This window comes from Elgaria multicarinata, chromosome 9, assembly GCF_023053635.1.
Source record: "Elgaria multicarinata webbii isolate HBS135686 ecotype San Diego chromosome 9, rElgMul1.1.pri, whole genome shotgun sequence".
NCBI classification, from domain to species: Eukaryota; Metazoa; Chordata; class Lepidosauria; order Squamata; family Anguidae; genus Elgaria; species Elgaria multicarinata.
Genome location: NC_086179.1, coordinates 18,292,739 through 18,317,192, shown reverse-complemented (window position 1 = coordinate 18,317,192; position 24,454 = coordinate 18,292,739). Strand labels below are relative to the sequence as shown.

At 46.4% G+C, this 24,454-nt stretch overlaps 1 protein-coding gene across 8 annotated transcripts in view; it reads left to right on the top strand.

Annotated features, from left to right (window-relative positions):
• The window catches only part of CALD1 (caldesmon 1), a 240,770-nt gene that overhangs the window by 189,710 nt on the left and 26,606 nt on the right, over window positions 1-24,454 (top strand). For 5 of the 8 annotated variants that reach the window (XM_063134841.1, XM_063134837.1, XM_063134838.1 and 2 more), the window contains 5 exons: window positions 8,027-8,173; window positions 9,518-10,706; window positions 11,389-11,472; window positions 20,577-20,737; window positions 24,008-24,269. In XM_063134841.1, the coding sequence (XP_062990911.1) occupies window positions 8,027-8,173; window positions 9,518-10,706; window positions 11,389-11,472; window positions 20,577-20,737; window positions 24,008-24,269 (1,843 nt within the window). The remainder of the gene's footprint in view (window positions 1-8,026; window positions 8,174-9,517; window positions 10,707-11,388; window positions 11,473-20,576; window positions 20,738-24,007; window positions 24,270-24,454) is intronic. The other 3 variants (XM_063134845.1, XM_063134844.1, XM_063134843.1) reach the window with 2 other exon arrangements.

The following is a 24,454-nucleotide window of genomic DNA, read 5'->3' as shown; positions in this document are numbered from 1 at the left end:
CAGTATTTTCATGAGCAGCCAAAGGAAGAGCAAAAGAAGATAAAGGAAGGATAAAATGGCCTGAAATACTCAGTCAGCTGGTGGGACTTTGTAAAGTCAGTAGGGGAAGATGAAGGCACCTGGGGCTGGTCTACACAAAGGGTTTGCCCCGGGGTGGCTTCGCTGTAGCGGCACGTCATCTACATGACGCAGCCGCCATTGCGAAGCCATCGGGGGGCAAACCCTGGAAACTCCCCTGAAAAAAAGTCAGGCACTTAGATTTTTTTGGCAGTGCAGGCTTGTCACTGCCCATGGTGCCCCCTGATTGGATGCAATGAGCTGGACAGAGAAGGCCACACCTCTGTAAAAATTTTAAGAATAAAAACAAGGAGGGGGAGGAAAGGAATGGGGCCATTCCTCCCCCTCCTTTTTTAAAAAAAAAATCTTATCTGTATCTGCGCAGCTGGGCAGATACAGATAATATTTTTTTAAAAAAAGGGAGAGTAACAGGCAGTCATAGGGAGGAGAAGTGGTTCGCCCAGCATCCCTCTCCTCGCATCCTCCTCTGGCTGCCTCGTACCATCCCCCTTTTTTTAAAAAAATATTATCTGTATCTGTGCAGCTGCGCAATACAGTTAAGAATTTTTTTAAAAAAGGAGGGGGAGGAATGGCCCCGTTCCTCTCCTCCCCCTCCTTGTTTTTATTTTAATTTTTTTTATCCTTACAACAATAATCCTGTGAGGTAGGTTGGGCTGACAGTCAGTGACTGGCCCGAAGTCAACCAGTGAGCTTCCATGGCTGAATGGGGACTAGAACCTGGATCTCCCGACTCTAACTGCTACACCACATTGGATCAAAGTAGTTCTATTGGATCAACATGGCTTTATTGGTTAAATGGCTAGGCCAGCTTCTTGCCAAACCTGTCCTCAGGGCAATTCACCAAAGCCAAACCTCCCAAAGAACACACAAAATGCTTGGGTCTTAAAACTCAGCTATCAAACTCTGAAGGCAATGGTCAATTTGGGGAATTTCCCAGAAAGAGGATTTCTCCCCCACCCCCCAGTGCTGTGCCGATTGCTGCTAGTCCACATAGAAGTGCAGTGCTTTATGGCGTTAACAACTCAGTAGCAAAGAATAAAAAATTAAGAGGATCAGGTAGGACATGATGAAACCCTGGAGAGATGCGGCCGGTTAGATTACTGAACTGTAAGTTCCTATCCAATGTATCTAAGACATTTTGGGTTGGATTCAGAATTAGTCATGCTTAGAGTTGAAATCAAAGGGACTGTCATGACTAACTTGATTACGATTTTGTCTGGATCCAGTCCATTTCAATTTGAACCCAGTAAGCCAATTATCTATAGGAGCTGTTATCTTGCTCAAATAAATTTTAGTTGGGTAATTACTACACAAAGGAAAAAGAAACCAAATGCACAGTTACAAGATGGGGGATACTTGGCTCAGCAATACTACAAAGGATCTTGAAATTGTTGTAGATCAACAGTGTGATGTAGCTGCAAAAAAAGGTAAATGCTATTTTGGGTTGCATTAATAGAAGTATAGCTTCCAAGTCACGTGAGGTACTGGTTCCCCTCTATTCAGCACTGCTTAGGCCTCATCTTGAGTATTGCATCCAGTTCTGGGCTCCTCACTTCAAGAAGGATGTGGACAAGCTGGAGCGTGTTCAGAGGAGGGCACTGGGGGTGATCAGAGGTCTGGAAACAAAGCCCTATGAGGAGAGACTGAAAGAACTGGCCATGTTTAGTCTGGAGAAGAGAAGATTGAGTGACAGGAAGCCAGATTCTGGCTGGACATCAGGAAAAAATTCCTCACTGTCAGAGCAGTTCAACAATGGAACCAATTACCTAGGGAGGTCGTGGCCTCTCCCATACTAGAGGCCTTCAAGAGGCAGCTGGACAACCATCTGCCAGGTAGGTTTTAAGGTGGATTCCCGCAATGAGCAGGGGGTTGGATTCGATGGCCTTATAGTCCCCTTCCAACTCCACTATTCTATGATTCTATGAATTATACGATGGGCAAGAGAACGACACTGCAAATGCCAACGTATGATATCTTGCTTCAGTTGTGCATCTACTCTGTGTGGTTTTGGGCAACCCTCCCCCCACACGAAAATGGCTTCCGAACCCAGAGTGCGTATGAGAACCAGCCCTGCGTCTCAAACCCATTGTATATGAAGAGAAACAGCAAACCATTATTGATGCCGCATATTGAGTTAATTACTAGCCTCCGCGTTGGGATGCTTCCAGAAAGTCCTTTTATCTTTGTGTTGGAGGCGAATTCAACATTATTTCAGTAGCTGAAGGTTTTATTTTTGCTCTTTACAGGCGGTCTTTCCTGCAACTCATCCTGGGATAATATGCAAAAGGCGATTTATGGAGTCGCTTGACATGCAGTTTGGGAATCCCCTCACATTTCATGTTGTGAAACATAGGATCCATTTTTCTACCTTTAAAATAAAAATAAAAATATGGGCTCCATATTTGGATTGCTCTACCTTTGTACCCAGCAAGGCGGTGATGCAAAGCTCAGACTTAAGTGCTTTTAAAAAAAACCAAGAGTATCACTGTGCAAATGACTCACTGATTTTCTTCTTGAAGGTGTTGACCGTTGGAGTTTTCTTCACATTTGAGATATATCTAGCCCGTAGACTTAACTGGTTCAGCATCTCCTGAATAAGCCCTGGGCACTGTGTAGTCCTATGAGTTGGGCTAGGGATCTTTAACAGAGAATTCTCAGCACCCTCGCTAAACTACAATTCCCAGCATTCTTTGGAGGAAGCCATAAAGTGGTATGAAATTGAGTTAATTTGTAGATGTGCCTCCAGGGACCAATTTATTTGGAATTTGCTTTTACTGCAAGGAGGATGTATCCCCTCCCCCTTCCTCTCCCCTAAACGGGTGGAATCTCACAGTTATTTCACGGCCCCTCAAGCCAAGCAAGGCCTTGTAATGTCAGAAAAAAATGTACATAGCTGCATTGTAATCAGGACAACACTGCCAAATTCTGTACTGGTGTGTGTGTCTTAGTGTTGGATTAGCTTTCCAATTTGATGTAGCTGAATGCTTAGTGCAAATGAGAATGAATGGCCTTGCTGCATCACAAGCACAGAGTTGGTGATGTGAGGTTCATCTGAGCTAATGGTCATAAAAGAGGCCAGCACATTAATGGCTAGGATGGATTTAAAAAACCCCAACACCCTCTGCTGAGACTAGATTGGGATTTTGGAGTGGAGGGAATTTTGCCTTCCACAGTAGCATGTTGCTCATCTTGCATGCGGCACCAGTTATCTGGAGCTATTTCGTTGCTCAATAAATAATACTTAGCGTTTATATAGCACATTTCAAGTGCGCAAAGTGCTCCGCAGAAATCAGCTCAGTAATTCTTACAAAAGCCCCAAGAAAAGCTTTCCTGGATCACAGCGAAGTTCCACCCAGTCCAATATCCTTTTTCCCACTGTGGCCCTCCAGATGCTTCTGGGAAGCCCACAGGCAGGATGTGAAGCCAATAGCTCTCTCCTGCTGTTGATCCCCCAAGCAACTAGAATTTAGGGACATTCATCTCTCGAGCAAGGAGCTTCAGTTTCGTCATTCATGGCTCCATTAATTTGTCTAATAGGCCGGTATTATTGCTTCCATATTGCAGACTTACCTAAGCCGCCATTGCATAGCTGATGGGAGTTTTGACCTGGAGACTTTGTCCTGGCTTACAGCTCTCTCTCTCTCTCTAAACTATTAGGCAGTTCACCTTCTGTTTGTATTTGGCACATGTGGGTGCGCGATCGTGTGGTTGATCAGTGGTTGAGTATCCATGTGGGTGGTGGCAAGTCATGGAAGACTGTTGGGCTGAAACCGGTTATCTGGGGCAGCCAGATAAAGAAGTCTGTGAACTAGTGGCTTGTATGGATCTATGTAGCAGGCTGGACAATAGGGATTTTTAGATTCCTTCCAATTCTGACTCTCTAAGGAGCCAGCGCACTGCCCGTTCCCCACCAACAGTAAAGTGCTGAGATGAAAATGCTGGTGAAGGAAAGGGAGATGGGCGTTCCTCTCCTACAACATCTTCCTTTCAGTTGAATATTTAATAGGGCAGATCAGGTGTTTGAGAGCGTGGAGGAGGTGGTTGCGATGGAGCTGTTCCCCCAGCGTTGGCAAACAGCTGACAGAGGGCAGGTGCTTATTCAGGGAAGAGGCTTATGCAGAGACATGCTACAAATCGAGACAAGGTGGGTGCAGTGTGGATGGAGCAAAATGTGGCGTGGGGAAAGGGCACTGACGATTTGAGATCCATGCAAGGGAACGTTTGCCCTTCTGTGTGACTGTTTGTCCATGGCCCTTTAGAGTGGGTCAAGTCTGCAGCTATCTTTTCTGTGAACAGAGGAAACACCCCACCCCACCCCCATGGAAGAATGGCTGAGAAAAACACTTGAGATGCAAAATCCCAGGCAGCCAGGCTAGGGGAGACTTCTGTAACCAGAAACCTTGTGGAGTTGTTGCCAAGTCAGGCCAGTGTTTTGTAGCGTCCCATCGTTTTGGTGGGTCAGGCCCAAAGTATGAGAAATTGCCGTGCGAGCTGGCGTACAGCCTCCGGTGCGTTGGGTGGTGTGCTTATTTTGTATCTTCCCTGTAGAATCACAGAATCATAGAAGAGCAGAGTTGGAAGGGGCCTACAAGGCCATCGAGTCCAACCCCCTGCTCAATGCAGGAAGGTCAGAAACAACTAGCAGTGCAGTGCAGGGGAAGCAGGCAAGAATGGCTTGAAGCCACAACCAAAGGGTGACCATAAGAAAAGGAGGACTGGGCCCCTGTATCTTTAACAGTTGTATAGAAAAGGGAATTTCAGCAAGTGTCGTTTGTATGCATGCGGCACCTGGTGAAATTCCCTCTTCATCTCAACAGTGAAAGCTGCAGGAGCCCTGCCCAGAGTGATCAGATATAAAAGAGGGCAGGGCTCTGGCAGCTTTAACTGTTGTGATGAGGAGGGAATTTCACCAGCAGCTGCATGCATACAAAGGACCCTTATCTATACAACTGTGAAAGATACAGGAGCCCTGTCCTCCTTTCCAGATGGTCACCTTACACAACCAGGCCTCCATCCCTCTTGCCATCCATTCCATTTGCATCACAGTGTGGCAAGTTGGCCATCTACGGATTGCCCTGTACTGAGTCTTGTAGACAAGTGGCGTGACTTAATAAGGCACCTCCTAGCTTTCCAAGTGGGTTCTGCTTAGGGCTGCATCACTGCCCTGGCTGTACTGGTGTTGTGCTGGTGTGATATACATATAAAGGCAGGGACATATCTGCAATGTGCTTTGCAGAGACCTAATTGGCTCCAGCTGCTTGGTGCATCTTATTTATTTATTTATTTATTTATTTATTACATTTTTATACCGCCCAATAGCCGAAGCTCTCTGGGCGGTTCACAAAAATTAAAACCACAGTAAAACACCCAACAGTTTAAAACACAATTACGAAATACAGTATAAAAAGCGCAACCAGGATAAAACCACACAGCAAAGTTGATATAGAATTAAAATACAGAGTTAAAACAGTAAAATTTAAATTTAAGTTAAAATTAAGTGTTAAAATACTGAGTGAATAAAAAGGTCTTCAGCTGGCGACGAAAGCAGTACAGTGTAGGCGCCAAGCGGACCTCTCTGGGGAGCTCGTTCCACAACCGGGGTGCCACAGCGGAGAAAGCCCTCCTCCTAGTAGCCACCTGCCTCACTTCCTTTGGCAGGGGCTCATGGAGAAGGCCCCCTGTAGATGATCTTAAGGTCCGGGTAGGTACATATGGGAGGAGGCGTTCCTTCAGATAACCTGGCCCCAAACCGTTTAGGGCTTTAAATGTTAATACCAGCACTTTGAATTGGGCCCGGACCTGGACTGGCAGCCAGTGAAGTTGTAAAAGGACTGGCGTAATGTGATCTCGCCGGCCAGTCCCTGTTAATAACCTTGCTGCCCTGTTTTGCACCAGTTGAAGTTTCCGGACCTTCCCTTCATACATTATGCATTCACTGGGGCAAACATCAGTGTAAAACCCATGTCACATAAACTATGAAGTGGTGGTGGTGGGCATAGCTCAGTAGTAGAGCACAGGCTTTGCCTGCAGAAGGTCCCAGGTTTGATCTACGACATCTCCATGTAGGTCAGGAAAAACTCACGCTTGAAACCCTGGAGAGCATCTGCCAATCAATACTGGGCAAGATGGACCAATGGTCTGACTCAGTATAATGCAGCTTCCTAGGTTCCTGTGCCTTTCCTGTGTTCCTACCAAATTAAAACACTCCTTTTTATGGGTGGATTGATTACATTTATATTCTGCCTTTCTTCAGTAGAACTGACAAGAAACAAATGGCTGCCACAGAAAATGGCAGCTGCGCGTCTAATTCCTACCTCCCTTCCCAAAAATGCTTAGTACAGCTTTGCCCTTGTTCCAAATGTTACAATGTTTCATATGTCCACCACTGGCACCATGCCTGCAGCAGCCAGGGGCAGAGAAATGCAGAATGTTGTGATGCCAGGACTTATGTAAGTTGTATTAGACACTGGGGTGGGTGGATCTGGGGGAGCGGGGCTAGACACACAGCTGCTGCTTTTGGCAGTAGGTGCGTGTTTATCATAACATCTGCTTTGGCCCTAACTTGCTTTCTGTACCAGATTCTGCTCATTCAGGCTAAAGGTTCACAGTCCACCCCGCTTCTCTGCTTTGAACTTGGCTCCCAGTGAGGGGCTTCCCTCCTGACGCATCTCCTTCCTTCCTTCACCAGCAAGCATAAAAGCTACAGAAATGGTTGTGGTGGAACAGAGAAAAACCACAACAAAAGCTTGAGCTCTGCCAAAACCAAGGAAGGCGGGATGGGAGCAAACCTTCCACTCCGGCTCCGGCAGGTTAGCGGAGTCTTACCCAACAGCCATATGGGCCTTTAAATTTCCTTTGGAACTCATAAGGCCAGGGTGTGAAAACTCTGCTGATTCAGTTCTTCTTCCTTTCTCCCTTTGTGTGTTTCCGTTCTCCTCCTCCACTCTCCTCCTCCAAAGGGCTGCTTCCAACATGACATGGCATTTTTCCATTCGTAGTTTGAAAAGATATTTTGCAAGAAGCCAACAGAAAACAGCTGCTCTTGAGCTTTTTGGAAGCGATAAGGCCCTTGCTGCCTCTTACACCTGGACATCCCTCCCAGAACACCTCTGTGGTACCACCTCTCTTCCCATGAAGCCTCTGTCTTAACCCTTTAATTCTCAGCCCAACAGAAACAATCCCTAAGCATGTTAACTGCATGCAACTGCTGATGTTCACCTCTTGCTACCCTTGCCTCTTCCCCCTCTCATTCCCCTTCCTGTCTCTCCTATTGTAGACCTGCAACATTGAAAAATGTGAGATTGTATGATCATAGGGTTCAGAGACTTGTGGAGTGGGCATATATATATAAAAGAGCAATGTAAATTGATATTATACAAATAAACAAACTTTGAACCTCTAAATGGTCCGACATGAATGCCCACTGCATGAACTACAACAAAGAGCTTTTCAGTCTCATAATCACTTTAGAGGGCTGTCTATACACGGGGCAAGAGCTGTGATGGTTGTGGATCTGCTCCGCGTCAGTTAGACAACGCAGGCACAGGTTCGCAGCCAGCGTGGGGCTTACCTGCGATGCTACATTTTGAAAAAGTCGGTGATTTACCTTGACTTTTCCAATGGTGTGATGTCAACATGGTACTTCCGCCATGTAATGTCACTCCACAGCCAATCTGGGCTCAAGAGATTGGTGGAAGGTGTCCAGTGATTGGTCTCCTTCCACCAGGAAGAGGGTGGGGGTGGCTCTGAGACCCAGATGGCCACCCAGAAACCCTGCACTCCCTCCTCGGCATTGGGATTACCCAATGTCGTCCCGGGAGAGGGAAAGCGTGGGATTGAAGAGGGAGGCGGTGGCAACCCGGCGCCGTGAAGACAGCTCCTAGATTTCATGTAACACTCTGAATAGAGTGTCTAGCCTCTCTAAAATGGTGTTGATGTTGTTTTTCAGATTAGCCTATCAAAGAAATGACGATGACGAGGAAGAAGCCGCCAGAGAACGCCGCAGGCGAGCCCGGCAGGAAAGACTGCGGCAAAAGGAAGGTGATGACATACCAGGGCAAATGATAGAGAAGCCCGAAGTCAATGCCCAGAACAAGTAAGACTCTATCATGTGAATAGCTGCTCCTAATTTTTGGTGGTCTGTCTCTTTGTTTCTAGCCTAGCTGCTAAGGAAATTAGTCTGAGTAGGAGACCTGAACAATTTACTGCGTCTCCTACTTAGCATGGTGTTCTGGATCTCCCACTTTCCCAAATGGAAGGAAGGTCCAGGGGGCAAATTTACAGCATCCGTTTCCTCATTTGGAGAGTATACTAAAGGCTTATGGCACAGAGCCTTTAAAAAAAAAACATCTTAAGCTTCCGGTACCCTCTCCTAACAAGGAAATGGATCCCAGAAAGCTACCTTGGAACTCCTTCCACGTGGAAAAGTGGGAGATAAACACATTCCACTGCAGAGCACTGCCTACAGATTCTGATTTAGGAGACAGATGTGATGTGCATTCCAAACAGGCCAAAGATAGCAGTAATGGTCCGCTTTCCTCCCATCAGGAGAAGTAATCTAAGGAGAGTGCAACAGTAGGCCTCTTCTCATGTTTTGTCCATGCTTTCAATCAAATGGAGGGGGAGCGCAAGACCAGTATCAAGGACAGGCATGGTTGGGCAGCTGCCAGGGGCCCATGCAACCCAGCCCTGGAGTTGCTCCTCCTCCTCCTCCTCCTCCTCCTCCTCCTCCTCCTCCTCCTCCTCCTCCTCCTCCTCCTCCTCCTCCTCCTCCTCCTCCTCCTCCTCCTCCTCCTCCTCTTCTTCTTCTTCTTCTTCTTCTTCTTCTTCTTCTTCTTCTTCTTCTTCTTCTTCTTCTTCTCCTCCTCCTCCTCCTCCTCCTCCTCCACAACCTGCTTGTTCACCTGCAACTCACTCTGCCCCAGGGAAAGAGGAGGAGCAGTACTTGCCTCTTTGCTCACTGGCTCTCTGCCTGTCAGGCAAGCAAGTGGTAGCAATGATGAGAAAGAGGAAGAGGAGGAGCAAGAGCCCTTGGCGATGATGGTGCTGAGGAGGTAGAGGCATTGAGGGAGGGGGACCAAGGGTCCTCAAAAACAGGACCATCCCCACTGACCCTGCCCTGAAGTCCAGGAGTCCCAATCATGAGTACAGACAGGTACAGATCCTTGGCATCTCCAGTTTGAAATGAGTCTGATAGGAAGTGATGTGAAAGACTACTGTGTGAGACCCTGGAAAGTTCCTGCAGTCAGAGTAGACATTAGTGGGCTAGATGGACCAATTGTCTGACCTAGTATTAGGCAGCCTCTTGTGTTCCTTATGTTAGGGTCACCCCAAGCAGCATGCTGAATTCTAGACATATTGGAGAGGGGTCGGGCAGAAACAATCAAACAGATTGTGTCTTGAGGTTCACAGAGTACCACAAATTCTGTGTCTTATACAGCCTTACAGAAGAAGATACCAAAAGTACTATGACTACAATTACCACTGTTACAAATACTCAAGGTGACGGGGATGACGATGCGGTGTTCTTGGAAAGGTTAGCGAAGAGGGAAGAAAGGCGCCAGAAACGTCTTCAAGAAGCCATGGAGCGCCAAAAGGAATTTGACCCAACAATTACTGACGAGAGCCTGTCGTTCACCAGCGGAAAAGTGGTGAACAACGTCGAAGAAAATGAGACCCCGGAGAAAGAGGAGAAGGTGGAAACCCACAGAAGACGCTACGAGGTGGAGGAAACTGAAACCATCACCAAATCGTACCAAAGGAATAACTTGAGGCAAGATGAGGAAGAGGAGAAGAAAGAGGAGGAAGACAAGGAGGAGGAACAAGACGAGAAGCCAAAGCAAAGAATCATAGAGGATAATCAGGTAGAAGTAACATTAGAAAAGAAAATGGTAGATGATGATGAGGGAGCTGTGGTGTTGAAAGTACAGCGTCTTGAGGTAAACGCCGATGAGCAAAAAGTAGAGAATGACACAGATGCCCTAGCTGGCAGTGGAGGGGCCGTAAGCATCACAGTAGCCTTAGAACAAAGGAAAGATAAAGAGGATGAGGATGAAGCAGAAAAGCAAAAAATAGAGGAGAAGGAGAGGCTTGAGAGAGAGGAAATGGAGAGAGCTAAAGCAGAACAGCAAAGGAGAGCCGAGGAGGAGGAGGAGGAGAGAGAGAGGCTTGAAGCAGAGAAAAGGGCAGCTGAGGAAAAAGAGAGGCTAGAAGCAGAAGAAAGGGAAAGAATCAAAGTAGAGGAACAACAGAAAGCTGAGGAGGAGAGAAAGAGGGTTGAGGCAGAGAGGAAAAGAGCTGCTCAGGAGAAAGAGAGGCGTGAAGCTGAGGAGAGGGAGAGGATTAAGGCTGCCGAAGAGAAAAAGGCGGCTGAAGAAAGAGAGAGGGCAAAGGAAAAGGAAAAAAAGGAGGCTGAGGAGCGGGAGCGGGCCAAGGCAGAGGCTAAGAGGGCAGCTGAAGAAAAGGCTAAGCTGGAAGAGGAAAGGTTGAAGGCGAAACAAAAGACTGAGGGGAAAAAGGTAGATCAGGCGAAAGGGAAGAAGGTAGAAGAGAAGAAGACAGAAGACAAGCAGGTAAAAGAGAAGAAAGTACAAGAGGAAAAAACCACAGCAGCTTTCCTGAGAAAACAGGTACAGTAAACATTTTGCACCCAACCAACTTTTGCCTGTGTTTTGTAGGAAATGTAATGCATTTTTACCAAACAAACAAATGAAACTGGATTGGAATTTGCTCACCCTCTTCTTTCTTCACTTTTGACTACTAACTCTTGCCATAGTTTTGTTCCTTTTTGACCTTCAGCTTCTTGCTTTCCACGCGTCTGTAACATGGTCGGCGCATGACACGTGGTTCAGTGGTTTCCTTTTTTGGCTCTGGGGTCTTTTCACAGGAATCTGTGCATGCTCTCAATCCCTCACTTTCCCTCGCCTCCTCTTCTTGTGGCTGTAAATGGGACCAGGGCAGTAGCCGAGCACATCCGCAAGGTACAAAGGCACAGCATGGGCCGTGGACGAGCACCCAGCAGATGTTTGTGGCGTGACTGCTGAATGAGCCTCCGTGGGTCTTAGAACCAAGCACAGCGGGAGCTCTGCTGAGATGTGTGGGAACACGGGCACACCAGAATGGAACAGAGAGCGCAAATGTGCAGGAGGAATGTAGAATTCACTGCGCTACCCGGAGGGAGTTGCGTGCACGGCAGCAGCGGCACAGAACAAAGGGGGTATGTGAGCACAGCTTTATTGCAGCAGCAGCGACAGATGTTATAGGGTTTGCCATAGGACTGATGTTTTCATCTTACAAAAACATTGCAAAAAGGGGGAAGAAAAAGAGGGAAAAGTGGAAGCTAAAAAAGAAAAGCTACAAGATGAGAAACTGCGGCCGGCCTTCAGAAAAGAGGAGGTAACTATTATTTGGGGAGGGGTGGCTGTGTGGAAAATCTACTCGAATACCCTCATGTTCAGACATTCAGCATGACCTCCAAGGAGTCACTCAGCAAAAGTCAAAGGTCCCTTATGCAACTTCAAGTGTAGGAGCAGCCAGGTCCAAGGACACCTATTCCCACTGGGGACTGTGGAGCAAGACACTGTAGAGTCTTTAGAGTTTGCAGAGCAAGACATTGTAGCCTCTGTAGAGACAGGAGTCTGTAGAGCAAGACAGGAGTTGAGCCAAACCTTTATGAAACTGGCTGTGTGGTGAAGCAGGCCCCATATTATTTCAGCTAACTGTACAAGCTGAGCATTCCCTTAAATTGAATCTGTATATACGGCGAAACAGATAACCAGTCAAACTCCAGTCAAACTCAACTGGAATGGATTCTTTAGCAGGTTAAGGAAGCATTTGGTGTTGGGATTATAAACTGGCACCAACTCATTTTTCTTTCGGTTATTTCTCCCTCCACCTCATCATGACTTTTCTTCCTGGGATTTGGTGGTTTCTTCTGTGGCTACTCCAAGACGTCTTTAGCCCCTTACTCTGAACCTAACTAATGGTTTTCCATTTCATAATATAAAGTGTGCAGACTCCAGATTCTTCTCTCTTGTTTGAGAGATAAATGTTTACAAAACGCTATGCATTGCATTTCTACTGTAAACACAGGAGCTGGTGCTATGGTGTTCTACTGTATGGTAAGTAAGGAATTCTGGGTTAGATCCAACGTTACGCAAGTGGGCTTCTACTTGCGCAATGGGGAGTTTCCTTTCCCCTCCTCCTCCTTGAAAGCCTTCCCCCAAATGCCCCAACCTTCTGGAGCAGTTCCAGGGGGCATGCGGGGAGCAGCAGAATGCAATCCGTCGGCCGTGTCCGTTCTGTTGGCAGTAGACAACCCACTGAGCCTATATAGAGATGAAGGAGAAATGCATTCAGTTCACATTTTAATCCGAATTTATCTAATTTCACACTTTTGAACCACTATGCGAATTGAAACGCAGTTATCCTTTGAAATTCGAAAATGAGTTCTCTAATAAAAAAAATACTTTATTTTTGAAAGAAGGGTGACCTTTACAAAAAAAAGAAAGAAAAGGTGTCCCCTCCCATGAATTATAGTGGAATAATCTAGCAAGCTACTGGCTCTGAATTGGGATAAGTGTGTGTGTGTCCAGAGTTAATTTTTTTCATCCTACGAGCACACCTAATAGACCAACCATTGCTTGGCCATGCGCCCCCAGAGGCTCAGGTAGTCATCCTTCTAGCTGTGCTACCTGCAGGCCAAAGCAGACATTTCTTTAAATGTGTATGTAGCAGAGTCGTATTTTCATTTTGTTTGTTTGTTCTAGGTTAGGTGCAGGGGACCTGATCCAGATTGGGACCCTAGCAAGGCTTTTCAGATGTAGGTTGGGGACCCTGTACTCTGGAGTATCAGGGGAAAAAAGACGCTACTAGAGAAAGATTTAAAGTACCGTCTGCTCTGGCCCTGAGAACCTTTTAATGGGAGATCCCAAGGATTGGGAGAAGCGGCTGTAACTCAGTGGGAGACAGTGTGTTTTGGATGTAGAAGGTTCCAGGTTCAATTCCCAGCAAGTCTAGTTATATAAAGGATCAAGTCGCAGGCGGCGTGGAAGATCTCTGCCTGAGACCCAGAGAGCTGCTGTCAATCAGAGTAGTAAGCAGTGCTGGGTTAAGTAGACTGAGGGAACAATCCTGTGTATATTTAGACCAAAAAAGGTCTTATAGTTCCCAGCATGCCCCAATCGGAATGGCTGGCTGGGGTGTGCTGGGAGTTGTAGGCTTTTTTCCTGTCTAAACATGCATAGGATTGCGCCCTAATGCTCTGAAGCAGTAGAAGCCTGTTTCAAATGAAGCCAACATGTGACATGCAAAGCATGTCCTCTCCACCACTGACCTTTGGCCCCTCCTCAAATCATCTGGAGTGACCGTATAACATTTCAGTCTCATAAGAGGAAAAGGCTGTATTCGGGTCACCCCCTGTCCCAAAATAAGAAAGGAAGCACTGCTCATCGTTGGCAAACAAGGGGGTGATCCCTGCTGCAGGTCTGTCGGGAAAAAGCAAACTTGGTACGGCAAGATGAGGTTTCAGTTTGCGTGAATCTACCTCTCGCAGTTCCATTTCCCGTTCAATTTTTGTCAGAGAATCTGTTGTGTTTCTGGACTACCTTAAGATTCTGGGTGTGCAGGGCTGGCCTGCAAAGCTTGTACTGAAGCTAGCTTTCTCATGACATGATATTTGTGGTATTTCCTGCTTCCACTTTGGCTAGACATGCTGCGTGAACAGCAGGGATTTTCTCTTTCTTTTTTATTTGCAATGTCCCCACCCCCACCCTCCTTTATTTTAAATGCATTTGTATTTACAAGAAGATAATCCCTTCAGCTAAATCCCAGGTCCTTAAACACCCACAACTTTATTTGGAGTATTTACATTTAAATCTAGAATCAGGAGTTGGATGGTCTAAACCAGCTTCCCCAACCCGGTGCCCTCCAGATGTGTTGGAGGGCAACTCCTGGTTGTTTGTGGGAAGATCCCATCCACCCATCTGTATACGGAAAGAAGATGTCATAAGAAGGAGGAGTGGGAGAGAGAAGCCAGAGCTGCCCAGTGCATGCTACTGCAATGGAGCACAAGCCCACTGAAGGGCCCATACCAAGGGGCCCTGCAAACCAGCCCAGTGACGGGGCCGTACCAAGGGCCCCTGCAAACCAGCCCAGTGAGGAGCCCATACCAAGGGCCCCTGCAAACCAGCCCAGTGAAGGGCCCATACCAAGGGGCCCTGCAAACCAGCCCAGTGAGGGGCCCATGCTGAGTGCCCCTGAAAACCAGCCCAGTGAGGGGGCCCTGCCGAGGGCCCCTGCAAACCAGTCCGGTGCGGGGCCCATGCCAAGGGGCCCTGCAAACCAGCCCAGTGAGGGGCCTGTGCTTAGGTGCCCTACAGACCTGGAACTGGCTCTGCTATCCTGGCCCTGCTATTGGAAGCCCATATCTTTTCTCAACAGGGGAAAAAAGCAGGTTTGAGAAGTTCTGTTTAGATGAAAAAGGTGAAGGGTTAAACATACACTGCCTGTCACAGAAAGTTTTGTATTTTTTAAAAAACGTGCAGAGCAAGGATGAATCATGGAATGCTGCCCAGTATGTAGTTTGAGGCAAGCCTAAGAATCCTAAAAAGGCCTGACGCCTTAAATCTGAAACCCAGAACAATTGGTTGTTGGGTCATAGTCATTTATTCTTGATGCTCATCTGGTAAGAAATTGAGATGTTTCCCTTCATGCTAATCAGTAGGCGGCCTGGAAACAAGGATTTTCACACCCAGGCCTTTGCTTTCAGAGAGCGGAGGAAACAATACAGGCCTTGAGTTCTTTTTCTTTTTCGCTATTTGAAATTGGTCATAAATAAGGGTGGAGGAGACAGTGAGCTAAGAGGGAACCTGGGGCTTTGAAAGTTTTGAAAACCCAAAATAATAATAATAATAATAATAATAATAATAATAATAATAATAATAATAATAATATAATACGGACAGACACAATACCGCTGCAAAAATAACTCACCAACAACTGGACATCAAATTCAAACTCGTCAAGCAGCCTACACCATACTATACTTACTCACCCGAAATGATCTTGGAAAATGCAGATCATAAAATATACTGGGACAGAACAAGGCAATACTTGCAACCGACCAGACATAACAGTTATAGACAAAAAAGAAAAACACATGTATCTCATTGACATAGCAATACCTAATGACAAAAATGTTGTAGCAAAGGAAGAGGAAAAGAGAGAAAAATATACATCACTGGCCATGTAAGTTAAAGAACTATGGCAACAGGAAAAGGTCACAATTATTCTGTTAGTCACATCAGCCTCTTCAGTTATACAGAAGACCTTCAGAAACTGGGCTTACCTAAATACATCCACACCAACATCCAGAAAGCAGTCATACTTAAAACATGCTCAATTGTCAGGAAATTCCTGAATCAGTAAAAAAGAGCATGACTTGGCAAAGCCCGTCATGTCTGTCTAGAAAAACTACCATGAGCGAGGAAAGAGATGATGATGATGATGATGATGATGATGATGATGATGATAATAATAATAATAATAATAATAATAATAATGTTTACAATAATTTGTATCCCTTTAAATTGATGCATGTTTATTATATTTGGTAATTAATTAATTAATTTGTAATGTTGGGCTGTAGGACTGCTTTAGGAAAATGCAAACTATATGTTGATCCTATATGTTTCTCTCCCACTGATTTCAGTGGGGCTTACTCCCAAGTAACTGTGCATAAGATTTCAGCCATAGTGGGTTTTGACCCAAAGATACCTGTGTGCAAATAAGTGTTGTGTGGAAGTATTTACATACATACTTTTTGTGCAGATACGAATTTGTTTGTTTGTTTATTCATTTATTACATTTTTTAAAATCTCTCCCTTCCTCCAAGGAGCTCAGGGTAGCATATACGCTCTCCCCATTTTGTCCTCACAACAACTCTGTGAGGTAGGTTTGATTGAAAGATAGGGACATAAGGTCACCCAGTGAGATTCTTGGCTGAGTAGGGATTTGAACTCAGATCTCCCTAGTCCAGTGGGCCAACACTAAGATATGAAAGCATGTAAAACCCCTCTGAAGTTCTAGATGTCCAAAAAGTGCCAGTTTTCCTTTAAACCCCAGTGGCCTGAGGGTAGGATCCTGTACGGACCGCCTCCTTCAACAGTGCATTTGGTTCAGCATCAGATGGCCCTGCTGTTTCCCTCTAGCCCCTGAAGTTTGGCGTGTGGACATACTAGATATGGCTTTCTTGGTCACCTCACTTGGGGTTTACTGTTCCTCAGATAATCCTGTCTCAGTGTAAACTCTGTCTGTCTGGCTAAAACACATCTTTTAAGGAAGGCTTTTAAGGAGTGATAGAATCATAGAATCATAGAATAGCAGAGTTGGAAGGGGCCTACAAGGCCATCGAGTCCAACCCCCTGCTCAATGCAGGAATCCACCCTAAAGCATCCCTGACAGATGGTTGTCCAGCTGCCTCTTGAATGCCTCTAGTGTGGGAGAGCCCACAACCTCCCTAGGTAACTGATTCCACCGTCGCACTGCTCTAACAGTTAGGAAGTTTTTCCTGATGTCCAGCCGGAATCATATCATACTGTGATATGATGGCTGCTTGGTGGTATTGAAGTGCTTTCAGCTTTTCTATTTATTTTTGGGCTTAGTCATTTTACTGTGAATTCATTTTGTTCTTTATTTTTTGTGATTGATTCATGGTATTTATCGTTAGTGGCCCTGAACATCAAAAGAGGGAGAAAGCTCGGCTATTTCCCCCCTAATCCCTAAAAACATAAGAAGAGCCCTGCTGGATCAGACCAAGGGTCCATTTAGTCTGTTTACACAGTGGCCAGGAACCCACACACAGGACACGGGTGCAACAGAACCCTCCAGCCCATGTTCCCCAGAGGTAGCACATAGCCATCAGGACTAGTAGCCATTGATAGCCTTCTCCTCCAGGAATTGATCCAACCCCCAACCCCTTTAAAGCCATCCAAATTGGTGGCTGTCGCTACATCCTGTGGGAGTGAATTCCAGAGTTTCACATAAGTGAAAGGCTATGGTGCCACCTCTAACCTTCCAGTTGAAGGACTGCCTGGTATGTCTCCATTTTGTTTTTTCCACCTTGAGTTCAAAATGAACGCCTGGTAGAGCCCTCTAGACCTATTCTGAAGAAAATCTGTTTGGTGAACTCCAGAGGTCCTTTCCCAAAACGCTTAGTGCTGAAAACAATGCAAGGCATTGGGTTGAACCCAGACTTAGTCACGCTTAGAGTAGACCCATTGGGTTGGATCCAGTGCTGGCTGGCCACCAGCAGGAATAGAAAGTTCTGGCCGCATGGATTTTCCCTCCCCCAGCAGTTTCCCATGCTCCCCCCTCCTAAATCTCCTCCAGAGGGTTGAGAGGTGAATGAATTGAAATAAATGAAATGGAGCGGATTTGGTGTGTGTGTGCACAGGGAAGGGGTGGGTTTAGGGGTGGAGCAAAGGGAAGTCCCATTGCTCAAGCAGAAGTCAGCTCATGCAACATTGTGTTTATGCCATTGAAATCAATGGGATTTAAATTGGCCTGGATTAAATTAATCCTCATTGATTTCAGTGGGGCTGCTCTAAGAATGATTCAGTCTGGATACGACCCTTTTGTGTACGGGGCTGATGGCTCAGTTCATTCGGAGAAGAGCATTTGTAATTTTTGTTCACTGCTCATGCCAGGCTGGCGTTGGCTGGCGGTTTAACTGATGTTCTTTATAGGAATAATTGCTCCTTCAGACCAGAAGAGGTTTTTGAACGTTGTGCTCTGCACAGTTCCAATTAACATCCAGGCATGACTCAGCTTGCCGGAGGGTCAGGCTGTCAGGGACAGCCGTAAATGAAGCTAATCCCAGAGATTTGCTGGGTGGGGGACTAGAAAGCAAAGACAAATGTGCAGAGATGTTGCATCTGGGCTAAAATATCGCCAAGCCAAATTGTGCAGGGAAATAGGGGAATTCTCCACTTGGCTTGTCTTTGAGGCTGGAGACCAGCCCAAGCATTAGTTCTAGTTAAATGTTTTCAGAAAGCATATGTAGGTAATGGTGGAGTCATGTCTGTTTTGGCTACTTTCAGTAACACTACGAACATGGTCTCCGAATCAGACAGCAGGAATTTGTGGCTCACCTTGACGGGAGCAGGAGGGCTTGAGGACCAATTTGTGCCATCGAGTATAAGTGATCAATCCATGGAGTAAAAGCCACAAGTGTCACAGTGGGAAGCCCTTGTTAGCAAGATCCTGACGAGACTGAGCTGTGTGAAAGACTGGCTGAAGGAGCAGGCTTTACCCTGGATAAATCTCACAGCAGTCTCTAGGTCAAAAGAATGAGGACGCTTGCATTTTATTGCAGGGAATACATGTTGGATAGAAGGGTCCCCAATCCAGGAGGGAGGGAGACCCCCAAAAGAGGTCTCTTCTCTAAGAGGCAAGAGAATGAAGAAGGAGGAAGTGAGGTCAGCAACCCTAAGAGTATCAGTCTACCATGGGAAGGAAGTTCGGCACAGATTAGAGGACAGTCTAGGAAGCTTGGAGATCCTCTATCTAAGCTGTTTGTTTTCCTTTTGAAGCTAGCTGAGTTGCACCCACACTTGCAACAGCTCTAGCTAGAGGGGAGACAAAATGCCTCTCCCAACCTCTCCACCCTTTTTGCACTGTGTGAAGTTGGGTGTGTGTGTGGCATTTGGGAGATTTGGGAGATTGTGCAAAGGGGGACAAAGCTGGGGATGGTCATGGTCCTTGAGACTGTAAGCAGCTGCTGGGAGGAAAACCAAAGGATGCTGGCAGCCACTGAACCACCGCCAATAGCACAAAACATTTGTCCAGTTCTGGGTATCAAGAAGGATGCAGAGGAGGGCAACGAGGATGATCAGGAGTCTGGAAACAAAGCCCTATGAGGAGCAACTGAAAGAACTGGGCACGTTTAACCTTCGGAAGAGGAGGCTGAGGGGAGACATGAGAGCACTCTTTGAGTACTTGAAAGGCCGTCACACAGAGGAAGGCCAGGATCTTTTCTCAATCATCTCAGAGTGCAGGACACGGAATAATGGGCTCAAGTTACAGGAAGCCAGATTCTGCCTGGACATCAGGAAAAACTTCCTGACTGTTAGAGCAGTACAACAATGGAACCAATGTCCTAGGGAGGTCGTGGGCTTTCACACACTGGAGGCATTCAAGATGCAGCAGGACAGGTACCTGTCAGGAATGCTTTGAGGTAGATTCCTGCACTGAGCAGGGGGTTGGACTCGATGGCCTTATAGGCCCCTTCCAGCTCAACTATTCTATGTCTATGACTATGTACTGTGCTATACACTACAGCAGGGGAGTGCAGCATGAGGGCCACATGCGGCTCCTGCTTGCCCCGCATTTTAAAAAAAGGGTTTTTAATATTTTATTTTAACAAACAAAATGGCTGTTTGGTTGCAATCTCAATTTGTCCATCATAATTTATTTATTTATTTTATTTTATTTTATTTATTTAAGGATTTTTATGCCGCCATTCAGCCAAAAAAGGCTCTCGCGGTGGCTTACAAAAGTATTTCTTGACAGTCCCTGCCCACAGGCTTACAATCTAAAAGACATGACACAAAAGGAAAGGGGATTGGGAGGGAGGAGGAGGAGGGGGAAAAAGAAAGCAAATTCAGGCACTACAATCTTAGTTGGAAAGTTCAGCAGTTACAGTTGACAGCAGGAGGGAGGGGGCTCTCAGCTGGAGCTGGACCCAGGCACGGTGGAGAGGTGCCTGGCTGCTGCTTCCTCCCTCACTGGTGGCCTCTCCAGAGACAGTTGGTAGCAGGAGGGAGGGGGCTCTCAGCTGGAGCTGGACCCAGGCACGGTGGAGAGGTGCCTGGCTGCTGCTTCCTCCCTCACTGGTGGCCTCTCCAGAGACAGTTGGTAGCAGGAGGGAGGGGGCTCTCAGCTGGAGCTGGACCCAGGCACGGTGGAGAGGTGCCTGGCTGCTGCTTCCTGCCTCACTGGTGGCCTCTGCAGAGACAGTTGGTAGCAGGAGGGAGGGGGCTCTCAGCTGGAGCTGGACCCAGGCACGGTGGAGAGGTGCCTGGCTGCTGCTTCTAAATTTAACTCTTTTCGCTCTACTGAGTGCTGTGGAGTGGTTTGTTTTATTTATTTATTAACCTAGTGTGGCCTGTGGGGAGGGGGGCAGAAATGCCCCCTGGATCCCCGATAGTTGTGGCATGCTTAATGAAAAGCTTGGCCACCAGTGCAATCAGGCCCTGGTGACAATGTGGGAAACACCTTTACTTTAATCTTGGGAGTGGTCGTAAGATCCTGCAAACAATGCATTTTCATAAAACGAAGAATATACACAAGGCATAGATTGCTGCAACCGTTGCTTGCAGCCTATAAAACATTTCTAAAAGGTTAATTGCTTGTTATCTGCCTGCCGGCAGCAGGAGATGGTCACCTCCTGCTATTCCTTCCTTGGACATGATGTGTTCATTTTTACAATCTCTCTCCAGCAGATAAAAGACAGCAAGGTGAACCGAGACAAAACACCCAAGGAAGAGGTTAAACCTGCCTGGGACCGCAAGAAAGGACTTCCTGAGTCAAAGCCACAGAATGGGGAGCGTTTCCCGGAATTCTCCACTCACAAACTGAAACATGCAGAGAATGCTTTTAGGTAAGATATACGCTCAGGCTAGGATGTTTATACTTGGGCCTGATGTTGCCTTTTATGGGTCTCAGTTGCAACACAAAGGACTGTGCTACAGGAAAGATCGAGGGCAGGTTTTTATAGAGAAAGCTTGAAGTGTTTCTTGCTTCGATCAGTCTAATGTGAGCAAAATGTATATTGTTAGCTACAGTGCCCCATTTTCATTAAAAGTGCCACCTCTCTGCTTTCTCTAGTCCATCAACAATAGCCACACATTTATGGGCATCTTTACATTATGGAGAAATTGTGTTGCTTACCTGGGGCGTTTGTGCTTCCTGCTTTTTGCCGCGATTGTTATGGGCTGCATTACACGGGTGGAGAGGGGCAACCACATGCTTTGAATTGAATACTTCCCCTCTGTTCACTTCAATTGAGACAGCACCATCTAGTGGCGGAATATCCTGCTTTTTTTTAATGTTACCACTTAAAAGTAGTTGTTTTCATGGCAGAATTTGCAATGGATACCGCAGGAGATGTCCTGGTCATTCACGACGTCGTGTAATTGACCTGCAAACCTCCATAAGTAGCTAGTCATACATGTTCTATAACCGCTCGTTTAGAGAAGCCCTATGTCAATAGTGCATAGTGCATTGAAAATAGTGCATCAAATGTTCAGAGGTTTAATTTTGCAATCACCCTTAGTTTGTTCTTGTCAAGTTTAGTCTTTCTCAGTTTACACTGTGATATACTGGAGCAAATTCACAGGTCAGGGACTAGTATAGATTCTGCCAACTTTTAGAAAGAGTGAAATGCCAAGTTAAATGTCAGAATGAATGCCACAGATTTGGTGCTGAATATTGGTGGGAATTTGTTGGGTTGGTGCGTGTGTGTGTGTGAGTCTCTTTCTATGCTGTAAGAAAGTTCTTTGGAGAACCCCATTTCTAGACTGAACCGCTTCAGACTGCAGAGTGGGAGCCCACATGGCAGTAAAGGAATCCAGTGGACCCCCCATTTAAACCTCATGTATCTGAATCTGACTATTTAGCCAAATTCAATTCATATTTCCAGGCCGCTGTTGCAACCCCATCTCAATATGTAATCCTATGAAATCAACACTTCTAACTATCCCAGTGGTTGGATTAGCCAGATGTTTTGTTTTAATCTCCCCCTCATTTCCCTTGAGGCCTTTTCAATAGATGAGATGATACTGTAAATGTCACTCACAGGCCTACGCTTGTATAAAGCTCAAGCTATTTGGGCTTGTAAAGGTGACCCCCCAAAGCTGGATACGTCTGCTGACCTAGGCCGTGTATGCTTGAGCCATATTAAGCTGCAGTGTGAATCGGTCCTGAGAGGTGCAAAGAACATGGCTTGATTTGCTGTATTTGCTTTCCCATAGTTTCAGCCCCATTAGACCCCTTACAAAGCATAATAGAGCAAGGAAATATTTAACAACACACAATAAAATTATTATTATTGGTAGTATTAGAATTTTTATGCTGCTCCTCAGCCAAAAAGTCTCCCAGAGCAGCTTACATATAATCAATTAAACAAGACAGTCCCTGCCTGCCTGCTTACAATCTAAAAAGACACGTCATCATACAAGGGAAAAGGAAAGGGGTGGTGGAATTAATTCTTTTAGCAGGGTGGGTGAAATGGCCCTGCCCTCCCTCTCATCTCCCTCAGTATGGCCTGCTGGAATGGCTGCTGGTGGTGACAGTTGAGGGAGGAGGAGCCTTCATGAGGGAGGCCTTTCAGCAGGTCTACATACATAGTGTGTATGTATGTTTGTATGTATGTATGTATGTATACATAAAAAAACAAAGCAAACACATTAAACACAGTAAAACTGTTGTTGTGGTTGTTGTTTAAATATAGGACACCTTACAAAAAAGTTAGAAATAAAGTAGGTTGGATACAGACTTAGGCCTTAGCTAGACGGGGCGAAATCCCGGGGCGATCCCCAGGATCATCCCTGTGCGTTCACATGATGCACAGGGGATCCCGGGATTAGGGAGGGATGATCACTCCCTTGCTCCGTGATCTCACCCTACCCTTTGAGCCCGGTTTTTCCACGGTTCCAGGCTGAACCCAAGACCGCAGAATGTGTGGCTGGGTGTCGCGGTTTCTCCCGGTTGTTTGCGGTTCCTCGCAAGGACCTGGGACCCGCGCACGGGGCGCAGAGCTCCTCAGGAGCACTGCGCCCATTGGGGAGTGGGGTGGGGGGAGCAGGGAAAATAATGTTTTTTTTTAAAAAAAGCTTACCTTTTGCGCCTGAGCGCTCGTGCGCATTTTCCCTTTTAAGAAAAAAAAAAACCAAAATGGCAGGAGCAACGCGTCTCCCTCTGAAGTCATCACGCACCGCGTGTGATCAGAGGGGGAGATCTCACAATAAAAATATCACGAGATCTTCACCCCTCCGTCCCGCTAGACCGGTAGGTCAAGCTAAGGCCTAAGTCATACTTAGAGCAGACCCATTGAAATCAATAGGGCAAAAGTTAGCCGTGACAAACTTACATGCCATTGATTTCGATGGTTCTGGGTTAGGTTTGACTAAGCCTGGATCCATGGCAATAAACATGATGAAAAATATACACACAGTGCACTAAATTCAGCAGATCTAAAGGAGGGAACATAAAAAACATGGCAGCACGGATAAAACAGATCAGATGTAAAGTCCTGGGAATTTTTTTAAAAAAGCAATTCTTGCCAGGCGCCAAAATGATATCAATGTTGGTGCCAGGTAAGCCCCTTCAGGGACAGCATTCCAAAGTCATGGTGCCACTACTGAAAAGGCCGTTTCCCCGGTAAATCACTTGCTGCACCTCAAAGAGTGGGGCAGTTTCTCGGAAAGGTATTGTAATGTCATTTCCTGATGCTTAAGGAAGCATCTATACAGTACACTGAACGTGGTGGTAGGATTCTGGATTGCACTACTTTAGACTGCATGTGGTAAGGTCATATTCTCCGTGCTCTCCCACGCAAAGCACTACATAGAGTTTCTCCCAATTAAAACAGCACTAGCACATGAGGGAGAGGACTAGGCTAGAACTTTTCCCCTCTCATGTGTCAGGGAGTTTTTTTTTTTTAATGTAGAAGGATTTTTTAAAAAATAAAACCATGTTCAAAACTATGACACCCCTGCTGAGATTCTCAAAGTGGTACAGTCCAGAATGTGGTGCAGCCTCCTGCTGTTTTTCATTCTACGTCATGTGGAGACCGATCCTTACACTGTCAGTTCCGACAAGCCAAAGAAAACGTTGCTCACTGTAGCTTGTTCCTTGCTTCCTTCCTCAGTCGCCCAGGCTTCAAAACCGCCTCAGATGCTGACGAAGCCAAGCCAGTGTCCCACGCGGAGGCCGGCAAGCGGGTGGAGGAACTGCGTCGTCGCCGAGGCGAAAACGAGAGCGAAGAGTTTGAGAAGTTGAAGCAAAAGCAACAGGAGGCGGCTGTGGAACTGGAAGAGCTGAAAAAGAAACGCGAAGAGCGTCGGAAGGTTCTGGAAGAAGAAGAGCAGAGGAGGAAGAGAGAGGAGGCGGAAAGGAAAACTCGGGAGGAGGTAACGGACGGCCAAAATGGCCCCGCGGCGCATGCAGAAAATGTATGACGAGAGCAAGCCTGTTGGTGCGGAATACACATAGGAAGATGCCTCTGTGAGTGGCCAGTCACGAGTGTTTTGTAGCAGTCTCGTGACTGGCTACTCACAGATGTTCATGGGTCATTCTGACAATGCTGTCAGCCTCC